At 39.9% G+C, this 13950-nt stretch overlaps 1 protein-coding gene and 1 long non-coding RNA gene across 2 annotated transcripts in view; one reads left to right on the forward strand and one right to left on the reverse strand.

Moving 5' to 3' along the window:
- LOC114561671 (adhesion G-protein coupled receptor D2) overlaps positions 1–13950 on the reverse strand; it is a 96349-nt gene that overhangs the window by 10404 nt on the left and 71995 nt on the right. Inside the window, exon 24 of the mRNA XM_028587742.1 lies at positions 9849–9931. Coding sequence (XP_028443543.1) covers positions 9849–9931 — 83 coding nt within the window. The remainder of the gene's footprint in view (positions 1–9848; positions 9932–13950) is intronic.
- On the forward strand, positions 6280–6907 carry LOC114561218 (uncharacterized). The gene is made up of 2 exons (XR_003693332.1): positions 6280–6678; positions 6754–6907. It is a non-coding gene; the product is annotated as an uncharacterized LOC114561218 (long non-coding RNA).

A 13950-nucleotide genomic window follows, 5' to 3' on the forward strand; every position in this document is an offset into this window, starting at 1 on the left:
CACACACAACCTGAGAAAATGACAAGGCGGGCAGTGTGAGGCTTGTGTTTGTGTTTAGATAAAAACAGTGGTCATTGTCTTTTCCTGTTGCCATTAAAAAGGCCTTTTCCTGCAGAAGCCACAGATAAAGCTTTTTGTCTCTTTGTTTTTGTTCTTGGATGAAGATCAAAGCACCAGGTCCAGACTCAGGTCTTGTGATCTGTCAGGATGCCGGGATTTATATGGCACTTGCATCCTACGATACTCATCACATCTGCAAGTCAGAGCGATAAATCAGATAGGCAGGCTGCACAGCATTACATATATATGCTGTGTCCGTAAGGCAACAGACTTTACTTTTGAAGCAAAGGTGTTTTATATTGTTAAAATACAGTATACTGTTGTTTTAGAAGGGGTCTCAAGCCTCTTCTCACCATTACTGATGAGTTATTTCACTTATTACTGTAATATTTTAAAGACGTTCTCACAGGAAAACACACTTTTTACGCACAAAGATGAAGAGGCATGATCAATTTCTCTGTCTGCCAATAGGGTAGTTAAACTGGGCTGAGAGGTGGAGGCTGAGAATGGTGAAGGAGGAGGCAGCCCAGAGTCCTACAGGAAGTGATTTAATGTCCAAAAAGACATGCGCTTGTTTTTGCTCAGTCTCTTTCCTGTTGTGTTCTGATAGGGACTTCCTCTCCCCAATGGGGATGGATACGGGTGTCATCCGTCCATCCATCCATCCATCCCACCCACCCACACACACACACGGCTCACGGAAATATCATTCTGCTGCCATGTCATCCCTGCAAAAAACTCATTAAACTCTGGACATCAGTGCAAATGGTCACACAGAGTGTGTATGTTTCTGTGCATGTATATATATATATATATATATATATATATATATATATATATATATATATATATACATATATATAGCTGGAAAGACATTTTACACATTTATCTAGTGCTTTCATAAACATACAATGACTCAATGTAAATGTAATAGTTGAAAAGGTATAATCTTTAAACAATGAAATTGACACCAATTAATTACTGAGAAGGTAAAAAGTCAAGAGGTGAGAGGTGAAGAGGAAGGAGACATTACATTCATGTTGTAACTTTGTGCACACTGGCATCCCCATCCATTTGCGTGTGTGTATGAGCAGTAACCTGTGTGTGCACTATGTATGGGCCTGGGGAGCCAGATGGCTTAACCCCAACCATGGCAACACCAGGATGATCTCTTCCTGTCTGCCTCAGTATCTCTGTGACCAACTCCCTTCCTTTCCGCTAAAACACAGAAATACAAGCACACACACATCCGTGTTGCCATACCTCTGGGTATCTCCTCTTAAAGACATTCTCTCTTTATCTCTACTCATTACTAAACCATGAACCTTGTTCTAACCCAAATGACCCTAATGACCAGTCTTTGATTTATCTGTTTTTTTGGATGAATAAAAATATGATTTAATCCAATATAAACACAGGCTAGAAAATGTATCTATTGTCACTGTGATTTCAATGCCTTAAAGAAACAGTATCAACAAAAATGAACATTATAGGGCTCATTGTATTTGTTAGAGTAATGTACTAGATCAGAGTTATTTTCCCACTTCCTATAGCTTGTTTGATAAGAGTCCTTCAAAGGTAAACCTAGCATGTCCATACTTTACTCATAAGTGGTGCCATTGTGCACTGCACCCAGAAATTATGGATAAACAATGATTCATGGAAGTTCCAACTTCCCATGTCCACTGAAAAATCAGATTGCATCATACAGATATACTATTTAAGATTAAAAAGGGTAAAAGTTGGACTTGAAAACATTTACTATAGCTAAAAATGAAAATACAGTTACATGTTTGACTAAAAAAGAAAAACTCCAGTAATATAATTTATTACTATCATTCTCCTTAACATCATCTTTTGTTGTAGTCTGTCAAAGATTAGATACTAGTGCAGTGTCCGTTTGGAGCGCGTGCATGTTCAGAAAGGGCCAATTGCTTGGTTCCCAGTATTTTTTCCTCAACTTATCTAACTATAAGCACGGTTCAATCAGTCAAGTAACAATAGGAATTGTTCATGGTGCGTGCATGGACCATGTACGTGTTGCAGCATGGACTGTTTTAGAGGTTGCACCTAGAAGTATCAGAGTAGCCATGTGTGTGAGCTCCCTTGTATGTTCGCCAGAAGAAGGTTAAATAAACTATCGCCCATTGGGTGACTTAACTGATATTCCGGAGTCTTAATGAGTGTTAGACCAGATAATAACATGGTGGCAGCGGTTGTGAACTTTGGCCGTGTTATGAGAAAGTAACGTTAAGTTAGCAGACTCAGCTAACCCCAGCACGGCAGAGGCTCAGCTATAGATTCGGCGTGTCCCCTGTTTTTCGTCTAGCCATCACACATCCAGGTAGCGATGTGGCCCGGGCAATGGAAGCAGGGAGCCCGGCACAGCCTGCTGGAGAAGCCGCAACAGCGCGTAGCGATGTGGCCCGGGCGAGGGAGGGAGGGAGCCTGGTTCAGCCTGCTGGAGAAGCCGCAACAACGCGTAGCGATGTGCCCCGGCCCTGGGGGTGCAGCACGGCCGGAGAAAGGTACGCAACCTCCGGCAACAAAACAACGTGCTGGAGAGCCCAAGAGCACTGGCGTTCATCTAACGTGTCTGTGTACGTTTGTATTTGCATGTTGGGTAGACAGCAATAACTTTTTGGCGGATGACCACTTTTTGGCATATGACACCGTTAGACGGTGAACCGCAATCAAATGAGCTTCCAGTTCTAGGGATGCAGTAACTCCCCGCCCCCGCTATTGTACTGCGCATGTGTGGGGAAACACTCACAGTGATATCCTGATTTAAAAATTTAGATAGATATAGCAGATTTTAGCTAGCGTTTTTCTGTATAGTAAAATTAATTAGAGTGGGTGTGTACTGTATTTCACCAGGTCTCTGTGGTGTTTCCACCAGTGACCAAAGCACCCAATGCCACAATGCTTATCTATTCTCTTCTTTGTTGAGCGATTTAATGCTATCTCACACACACACACACACACACACACACACACACACACACACACACACACACACACACACACACACACACACACACACACACACACACACACACACACACACACACGACAAACCCAACAACCTCCTCTATTACTCATTCACCCCATACACGTTTACAGTGTCAGTCTCTCACACGCACACACACACACACATATGGGCTCACACATTCACCTACAGATGGAGGAAATAAGCTCAGTGTCTGCTGAGGATGTGAGGTGCAGTGATGGCACATTAACGATAGGACCCATGACAGCAGTACGCATCGGCCTCACTGAACAAAGCATGCAGCCAGTTTGTAATTCAATGAGGATTGTTTAAGTAAAACAATAGCTCTCGGTCCCACTGAGGGTTAGGAAAGGGTGAGAAAGGTGAGTTTGTCAGTGGTAGCTGGCCGGTGTTTTTCTGTTTTGAGCTACGGATGATCCCGTGGGTTTGATGGGGTCGTGAATCAGAAATATCGCTGTTGTGCAGCAACATCCACTGTTGTTCAGGTAACTAACAGGCTGACAATGAGTGGGCTGGATGGGAATTACTGCCAGACATGCTCATTATGGTACAATAAAGACAATTTTGAGGCAATATGACTCATATATTTATATTTTTGGCCATTCATATTCAGAACATCCTAAAATAAATAAGAAAGTAGTAAGGAAGAGTTTACTCAGTGTCTTTGAGAAACACTCTGAGCTGTTTGTGACATTATGGTCCAAGGGACGTCTCATTTATTAGTGGCTCACCCATAATCAATGAGAAAACAAACATAGCTAGCAGCATATATTAAAAAAAAAAAAAAGAACGTAGAAGTAGCAGCTATTAGCAATTCTGCTACAAAAAACATTGTTTAAAGAGATTGAGTCATTTTAAAAAAAGGTCTCTTTAAACAAATATTCACTATATTATAGATCATACAATAAGGCAAATGATTTTACCATTTCATATTTTTTCTAAAAACTTTTAAAAATACCAGATACTCCAGTGTTGTATAATGGAAGGTTTATAGATGCTCGAGGCAACTCTGTGGAACTTTTTCCAGGAAGAGCACCTCATTTCTAAATTAAAATGTTTGCTACATTAGGAGGGTGGACACAATAACTGTATCATGCTATAGGATTTAGTACAATTATAGCCCTGCAAGAAATGTTACATTTGCAATTATAATGTGCAATATATGTGACACAAACTATAAGTATGTGATTTTATATATATTCCTTACTCCTTTACCTATACATATATACTTTATAGGGGGCAAAGCTATGTGGCCTTTCTGTGTGTGTGTGTGTGTGTGTGTGTGTGTGTGTGTGTGTGTGTGTGTGTGTGTGTGTGTGTGTGTGTGTGTGTGTGTGTGTGTGTGTGTGTGTGTGTGTGTGTGTGTGTGTGTGTGTGTGTAGGTTTTCTCCAGCATATTTGCATTCCTTGCAGCCCATTTGGTCTATGCTAATGGAGTCTACTCATGCAGAGCAGCAGGTCTTAATGAAAACCTCTTGCTGGTGATCAGTGCTATTGATCAGCCTGAGCCCCAGCTTTAAGCAGTCTAATTGATCAATCACTACTGGTTGCGTTGGATTAATGGAACATGACTGGTGCTCCCCCCCAAGACATACCCACCTCTCATGAAGAGGCATGAGTTAGTGTATGTGTCTGTGATATAAACACTTAATTTGTGCATATCTGAGTATGTGAGAGAGAGCATGAGTGGAAAAAGTACTAGATTATAGTCTCTGTGAATGGCCCAATGTGGCATTTTACCTTGAACCGACCAAATCTCTTTGGTGCTTACTGAAGTAAAGAGTGTATTTTCACTAAAGAAAAGTGTACAATACATCATCAAACATCTACTGAAATGAAAGTAGAATTGATGTTTTATACTGTACACACAAAAACTTCTTAATGACCATATCAGGAGTATCATAACAGAACTTCCACCCATGTGTGGGAGTCTTTAAATGGTTTTAACATGTTTTACAACTTAAGTGCTAAAGCACTTTTTTTTTTTGACTAATCAGTCAGTGTCTTGCTCAACTATGAAACTTTGATCAATTAATCTTCATGGTTTTATATGGAAAGGATTTACTGTAAAATGACAGTAAAATCAGTTTGTATGTTTGTGAGTGACATCTGAGAGTCAATGAGAGACTGATCTGGTCTGTGTAGCCTGTGTTTTTTGGGGGTGGGGGTGATAAAAGCGTAAAAAAACTACATTTAGTACTAATAGTACCGTACATAACTGACCACTATTACAATTATCTACAAATCATAAAATAGCAAGTTGATTCTCTCCACATCTGATATGATGGAAATGCTGGCCACAGGTGGAGAAATGTGTTATACTGTTTGTCCAGAGAAATGACTCCAGTCTGGTATGGGGAAACTTTAATCAAGTCTATAAAAAATACAATACAACTTGCCTCACCTTGGTTTAAAGAGCTGCTAACCTATCCAGAACAAATGCCATTAGTCTGGATTGTTACAGAGAGCTTTTAAACCCCATGCTCTAGTCTAAATGCTTTTTTTGTTGTTTTTTTTTCTTCAAGAATATGATGAGAATAGAATACGTTTTTGACATGAACAATGATTAAAGGTGTGCACATTTTATGTGTCTTGCTGGTCCCATAGCTGACAGACATGACACCAGCAGTCCCTCTGCCAGGAAGAACTGAAGCACACAGGCCAAAACAGGAAGCCCCAACACACACACACACACACACACACACACACACACACACACACACACACACACACACACACACACACACACACACACACACACACACACACACACACACACACACACACACACACACACACACACACACACACACACACACACACACACACACACACACACACACACACACACACACACACACACACACAGCAACCCTCCCATTGAATGACTGACAGGCGGGCTGGCCAGTGGTGGCTCCGTGGAGGATTTGTGTCTGTATGTGTGTTTGGGGGGGTGGATTGAAGGTTCCAGCTGGCCTGTCATGGGACTCCCAATCGCGTGTGAATGGTACTCAGAGGGAGCTATGGCTAACGGGTCCAACACCAAACACTGAAACACTCAACAGGCTGGAAAGGTCAACTGGGGTGAGTTCAGCAGGGCAAAACCAGTTTTATGCAACAGACCACAAGGGCCTATGGATTCTTTGGACGATGCAGATTTATTTAAAAAAAAAAAATTAAATGTTTCTAATTTAGATTTTTTTTTTTTTTTAAGTATAATAAATTATTAGGAAGGATTAAAAAAACATACAGTATTCTGATAATTTCCAAGTTTTCGAAAGCAGATAACATTGATAGACAAATTGAGAAATATCTTCCATAGAGTTTAATGTTACTGTCATTACTTGCTAAACCATCCTAATATAAGTGCATTGTCATGGTGCTGTCTGTTTTCCCTCTCCCCTCTCCCTTGTTTTTTGTCTGTCGTGTGCTGAGTGGGTGTGGCGCTCCTGGCTCTCTCTCCCTCCTCGTCAAGACACCTGTGGCTTCCTGTTCACCTGATTCACATCCAGCAATCACCACTCCTGTTTTAAAACCCCAGCTTTCCAACCAGTCTCTGCCAGATCATCCGTTCACCCAAGTGGTAACACTTGCTACGGCCAGCCTCAGTGGGTTCGAAAGATTGCTTTTTTTTGTATACCTGTTGCAAGCCTTGTTTTGACTTTTAGTGTTTTTGTGTCCAGATTCCCACTACAGCCCTGGAAGCCCAGTCTGCCTGTCTGAGCCTTGTTCTTCTCTCGAACCTGCTTCTCACCTGTCTGCCCGCTCTCAGCCCCAGGGGATATCCAGCACCTGCATCACTCATTTTTTGTGTTCAATAAACCTCAATACCTGTTCCGACCTTTTTCCGTGTCTGCGCGTGAATCCAGACAGCCCAGCCTAACAGACATATTTATATAAAACCACAGCATGTTGCCGTTACATTACTCACGGCTAAGCGAGCCACTCGGGTGGCCATAAAAGTATTCTGCTTTTATTCTGATAAGTTCATAAACATTGTACTATTTGACTTTTCCAACATTGCAGCAGGTAGAAGGCTAAAGTACATCAACTTGAATAAGACACAACAGCAATCCATCATCATGAATCAAATTATTAATAACACTTACTAAAACCTTACATTTGATTGTGATTGGACAACACAACCTGTCAAGTCTCAAATAGCAACAGCCTACAGAGTCTCTCTCTATTGCCTGTGCTGAAACCAGAAGAACGCCCCGAAAAAAAACACACACACACACCATCTCAACCTCCCATCATTAAGTTAACCTTGACCAACTAACCAGCCACACATAAACACTCACACCCTCCTATCCTTTGACTGACTTGCACATTTTGTGGAATGAGACCACACTTCCACCAAATAACCTCTGGTGTGAACTTAATTGTGTATACTCTGGTATTGAGTTTCGGACCATGCCTGGGTCCCATAGCGCTCAAAGAGAAACAGACGCTGTAAACTTGACAATGAGTGAGAGAGAGAGATAGATAGAGAGAAAGAGAGAGGGAGCGAGCGACATGGACCACCCAACGGCTGTGAAGAAAAACAAAGCTGGGTGGAGAGCAGAGTCAGCTTCGATCACATCAGAGGTAGGACAGTTGGACATTGTTGTGTTGTAGCCGTTCATCAAGGTTGAAAGAGGCAGAGAAAGTGGAGAAGCTGAAAAAGTCATTTGATCTTTGAGTCTGTTTTTAGCTGTGGTGGAAGAAGTATTTAGTAAAAGTACTAATACCACATTGTACAAATACTCCGTTACAAGTAAAAATCCTGCATTAATAATGTTACTTAAGTAAAAGTGTGTAAGTGTCATCAGAAAATGTACTTAAAATATTAAAAGTAAAAGTACTCAGTGTAGAAAAATCCTCACATTTTAGAAACTGGAAACAATCAAAACAGCTCTTTCAATCAACTAAATGTTTAATCGGCTAATAATTTCAGCTTGTACTTGTAGGCCATTATATTGTTGGGTAGTTTAATTTATGACAAAACATCGTATTTTATAAACTACATGTGTTTTGTGTGCAGATGTCTTAATTTGTAAAGTAACTAGTAACTAAAGCTGCCAGATTAATGTAGTGGAGTAAAAGGTACAATATTTCTCTCTGAAATGTAGTGGAGTAGAAATAGAAAGTGGCATGAAAAGTTAAGTAATCAGTACCTCAAAGATGTACATTAGTACAGTACTTTATAACAGTAAATTAAATCCACCACTGGTTTTTAGAAACATTTCTCTCAAAGCAAAACTGCTAAATCTACCTTTTCTTTTAGATAAAGGACTTACAATTTATATTATATATATTATATTAACTTAATATATTGAGTACATTTGTCTTTTTTATCTTAATATATTTTTAAATGATTTCCTAGTTGTGTGATAATTTCCTGTGTAATCAAGAGAGTGGAGATGCACATGAGCAGTGCGTTTTAATCTTCAACACTGCTGTTTTTACACAATAGAGAAATAACTTAAAGCATCCCTTTAAATCAGACCTTCTAAATACAAAGTCGGTATTTCTTCCACAGTTTTAAGTTGCGGCGTTAAATGAACATAGCTGCTCAAACTATTAACACTATACAAATATTAACAGTTATCTACAGGTGTCTATCTTTTTCCAACATTGTACACACCGTGCTGTATAAATAAATTCACTCCTTAATGAAGAAAGTTTTTTAAGAAATGGGCTTATGGCCGGCTTTGAATCTAAAGCAAAAAGGATGCTCTTTTTACTCTTGTCTAGACAAAGGCAAAGACTTATCTCAAAGCAAATGTAATTCATATAAAGTGCTCTCCCTTATTTAATAAAGCTGTTATTTTAACAACATCCTACATTATATCAGGTTTACATTATCAACATTATGTGATTCTAGATATCAGATTTTCTACAATTTGGGATACAAAAGACTTTAGATGTGGCATATATTAAAATAACTTGTCAAAGGAGATATGTGGTGATGTGTGATGTGGTTCTGATGTTGGCCACTAGGGGGACGAGGATATGCAGAGAGTAATCACGGAGTTTGAGGCTTCGATTTATTTCAGTAGGGAGCGTGTGTGAGGGTGTGTGTGTTTGAGAGAGAGAGAGAGAGAGAGAGAGAGAGAGAGAGAGAGAGAGAGAGAGAGAGAGATAGAGATCTGCTAAGCCCTGTAAGTAGTTTTGTTTTAGACAGGAGGTAATTTTTGGGAGAACTTAATGGGGGGAAAAAATACACCCGTTTAGAAAAAGAAAAAAGTTACAAGATGTGGATTGTAATTAAATAAATAAATACAAAAAGCAACTAACTTAATAATTTCAATACTATTTATATTATTTAACATGACATTCTAATGAAATGGGTCTAAAGATGACAAGCATCAATAATTATTTAGGATTAATCAAGGATTGCACAAATGTGGGAAAACTCACATTACCAAAGTATTAAGAAGTGTATGCTACATATTTTTAATTACTTTTAATCCATTACATTTTTACAAGGCTACAATTTTGTACAAAGGTTTATCATGTTTTGTTTAATAGAGGATAATGCTTAATAAAACTGAATTAATAATCAAACTGATATGTTCTAACTCAGTGAGAGGACTAACATACCTGCTGCTGTTGAATATGCCAACCCAACACAGTAATCACTCAGCCCCTGACTTCAGTCTGTTTTTGTCCGAAGGTCAAAGATCAAATGCCGCTGTTGACCCCCTGAACTGCCCTGTTACCCAAAGCTCAAAGTCCCACTAAAGTGACTGATACACCCTGCTGTGTGATGTGTGTGTCAGGAGTCACTTACCTTTCTATGCAGACCAGTGTCTTTGGAGGTTTGGCTCAAGGGATTTTCAAGTCTCTCTGGAACACAAGGAATGGACAGCTGACCTAAAAGAGAGAGAGAGAGAGAGAGAGAGAGAGAGAGAGAGAGAGAGAGAGAGAGAGATAGGCACGCACACACACACACACACACACACACACACACACACACAAACACAAACACAAACACAAACACACACACACACACACACAGTTAGGTCTGCCATAACTTATTATTACATTAGTATATGCACACACACAAAGACACGTACTTGGAGCAAATGAGGGGGTATCTTGAAGTCATGTTTCATTAAATAACAATATATAAAAGACCATTATTTACATATTTGAAGTTAATGAGAATTGTATGCATTTTACAACTCAAATATTTCCCCTGAAAATCCTAACAAAATATTGTGGGTGTGATTTTTCTATTTTCACTGAATAATGATACAGGCAGCATCCAATAGCAACATTCAACAGAGGCTAGAAGTGGACTTACTGGTCCATTTGTATGTGCTGTATGCCCTCAAACTGAATGAGCATCAATTAAATGCATACATTGCTGATATGTTTCTGTAATTTCAGAATCCGCACCTAAGCACCTAGGAATGGAGCACATCTTATCACGACAATGATGGATTTCAATTTCCAGAAAGTGAGGAAGGGAAGGGCTAGTTTTAGCAATTGAACTACTTTGTGCCATTCTTCTTCTCCTATGGTATATCATTTGTCATGAGTAAAATGAAGAGTTCTCTTACAAAATATTTTATTCAGGATCTTAAAAAACAATAATATATTAGCTAACAATTCAATACCTCAAAATATGAACATAGATGGCATAAAATGGCTAATAACTAACAAAACAAAGGTATTTTAGTGTCCATGTGAACCATGAGACAAGTTAAATAGAAAACAAAATATCCATTTATTAGACCTGTAAAATGCACTGATCTGAACCAATTCTAGAAGGCAACAAGACAGAATTGTAAAGGATAGCTGAAAGGTGGATGATTATAAATCGGAGCCAATTAAAGCAGAAAACGAAGAAGGCAGGACAAGCGCGGCTAATGACACCATATTCATCAACTTCTGGCACTCATTTTACATTTCGGACAGTTAGCTGATGCACATGGATGGTCTTACAATGACTGAGCAGGTTCTGTAAGGGTTGTTCAAGGACAATCCAAAAGGCCAGAGGACTGCGGACGGACACAAGGGTGAGTTTAAAAATTCTGGCAAGCTCCCTGGGAAACATTTGCAACCAACCTAAAACTAAGAAAATGTTGCTAATGTATTAGATATTGTTAGTCATCCCAGCTAGCATCAGCTTATTCATCATGTCTAAAACTTCATTTCACATGAACAGGTATTTACATAATAATAATAATGTAAGGGGAAATAGGTTTACAACAGAAGCAGGGTTGCAATATAAACTACTATAGCCATATAGCATAATTAGCTGTTGTCATTAGGTTGTGGCTGCTAATATATGATGAACTCAGAATTAGACTGAGATCATACTGACACTGACAAATTTGTATTTATTCTATAGTAACATGCATTTGAATTATAATAAATAACTTAGAAGTGATTAAACAGTTGACTGTAGGATATTCTGATCTGTCTGAGACAGATTGCTAATGTCCCATTTGCAAAGGCTTTGACTGGTTTTCCAACCAGGGGAATAATCCACAACACCATACCTACATAAATTGGTTAATGATTAAGAGTTCAGGAACTATTCTAAATTTGGGCTATTTTTACATGTCATGGTGAAGAAACTTGGTCTTTACATTATTCATGTCCCCAGTAGTCCAACAATCTGTATTTTAAACCTGAATGTTGAACAGATAGATATATGGACACATTCTCAGTAGGTATATCATTGTCATGAACCCATCCGCCCTGACTGTCTGTCTACCTGTCTGTCTCTCTTCTCTCATTCAGGGCCTGTCATGACTGCTCTCCAACAGGCCTCCTGTGTCTGGATTAATCTCCCTGGTTGACTGCTGATCTGAAGGTGGGTTGGCCATCATCCACCAACACCAAAACTAATTTCACTGTGTAACTGCATGACACCCACACATGCACACACATTGCAAAATATCTTCATCTGTCTCTGTCTCATCTACATGGAAGAGGGCAGGAGGGCGGGTGACTAGTCCGAAGGAGAAAGGTCAGCGCATTAAAGGAGTTCATCATTCTGAGGTGTCAGAGTCGCTCTTTAGGAGAGCAGATGAAGGGGAGAGGATAGGAGGGAGGGAATGACAGAGAAAGATGGGACGGTGGGGTCTTTTTTATATTTGTCCAGTTATTGGTTGCAAGCCAAAAGTTCGTCATGGCCTACGGAGTTGGCTGGCATCCACTTTTTTGCAAATCAATCATTACACTGTCTGTATTTCACCATCACGTTTTGTCTTTGATTGTAACTTAATTATGAGAAAAATGTACACACACACACACACACACACACACACACACACACACACACACACACACACACATACACAAGCTACGAATGGTCATTTGGTGGCTAGAAACACACCAGAGGGTTTATCAAACACATACACGTACACACCTTCAGTCATTCAGAAATGATCACACAATGCATCCACTACACTTGCAGGCGTCTGGCATGAGGTAAACAGCTTTTAATAGCATCAAACCCACTGCAGTTTGTTTAGGACCATCTGTCCAGTCTATTGTTTTTTTTTGTTGTGGCTCTTTGGAAGCCCATCTGGTGACAGCTGATGTATGGGTTCTTACAAAGCCCCCAGCCAGGCGCTCGGGATCCTGCCATACTGTTTTCTCCCTGTCTACTATCAAGTTCTTCTTCTTCTATTTTTGTCTGCTTATTTTCCTTGTCCCTTTTCGGCTTCACAAAGTATTTTTTCAATCTACATCTTCCAGTGGTGCTATGTCAGTTCAGTAGGGGTAGGAGTAGGGGAACAGGAAAGTGTGTACATAGATGTGTATCTATGTTGAAGAGGCAGGCTGAGGATTAGCGCCAAACATAGTGCTTATCGACAGTGTTTTTGGCAGCTCGGCTATGGTAATTTTTTGTGCAAAAACTAATTTTTTGAGAGAAGCTGTGGGTTGACCTTTTCACCTCAATACAGTCAGATTTTTCAGCATGTAGCATTAGAGGAAAGGCATATTAATGCACATCCCCACTAGCTTGTGGTTGACTGTGACTGAGTAAATGCAATGACCCCCCACAAATGCAGCCATTATGTAAGATGGTTGCTGAAATACTTCTGAAATGCAATTTCATCCAGTTTCTATATTGGAACAAATACAATTTAATTTACAGCCATGAGAAGATACAATGACAAGTCTGTAAACTGTTAACTAACCAGATAAAACACAATATTCATCTGCAGTATAAATACGGGATAGTATAAGTATTGACCATTAATTCCAGGGTTAATTCTGGACAGATACACGATACACTGAGTGCAATTGTAGAACAGGTCGAACTTAATTGGAAGGTTACTTCTACAATACCTTTACCAGCCCGCAACATGCATCCATGTATGCAAACAGTCTGAGCACCACCTACACATTTCTCCGCCCAATTTGGAATGTTCTAGTGTTTATAGAAAACACACCACTGTGAAAGTAAGGAGGTTCCTTTAGAGGTTAAGGGGTACGCTGGAGTTGAGGGGTGGGGGGTGAAAGCTGGGTTCAGGAAGTTTTCACTCCTTTCTTCCCAGGGTGCCCCTGGCCTCTCCAACTTCCAGTCAAAGGCTGAAAGAAGCCAGATGCAGGCAGGATAATCACCACCTAATAAGAGGCTATATTGAAAGCAGGCTGGCGTTGTTACACTACAAGCTTGAAAGGCGTGTGCACACAGATACACACTCACACATGTACACATGGGTTTGGAATACATATGCACGCATAGTCAGGGCAGGTGTAATTATGGTGCACGATGAAAAACTTTAGAAAAAAGCGATCGCTCCCCATCTGTGCACATGTGGACAAGCATGTGTACAAAAAACAACACATGCACATACAAACACACAGACACCCACACCAGATCATTTTCCTTCTTCTGACTTTAGTCCTCTACCACCATCCAA

This window comes from Perca flavescens, chromosome 9, assembly GCF_004354835.1.
Source record: "Perca flavescens isolate YP-PL-M2 chromosome 9, PFLA_1.0, whole genome shotgun sequence".
NCBI lineage: Eukaryota > Metazoa > Chordata > Actinopteri > Perciformes > Percidae > Perca > Perca flavescens.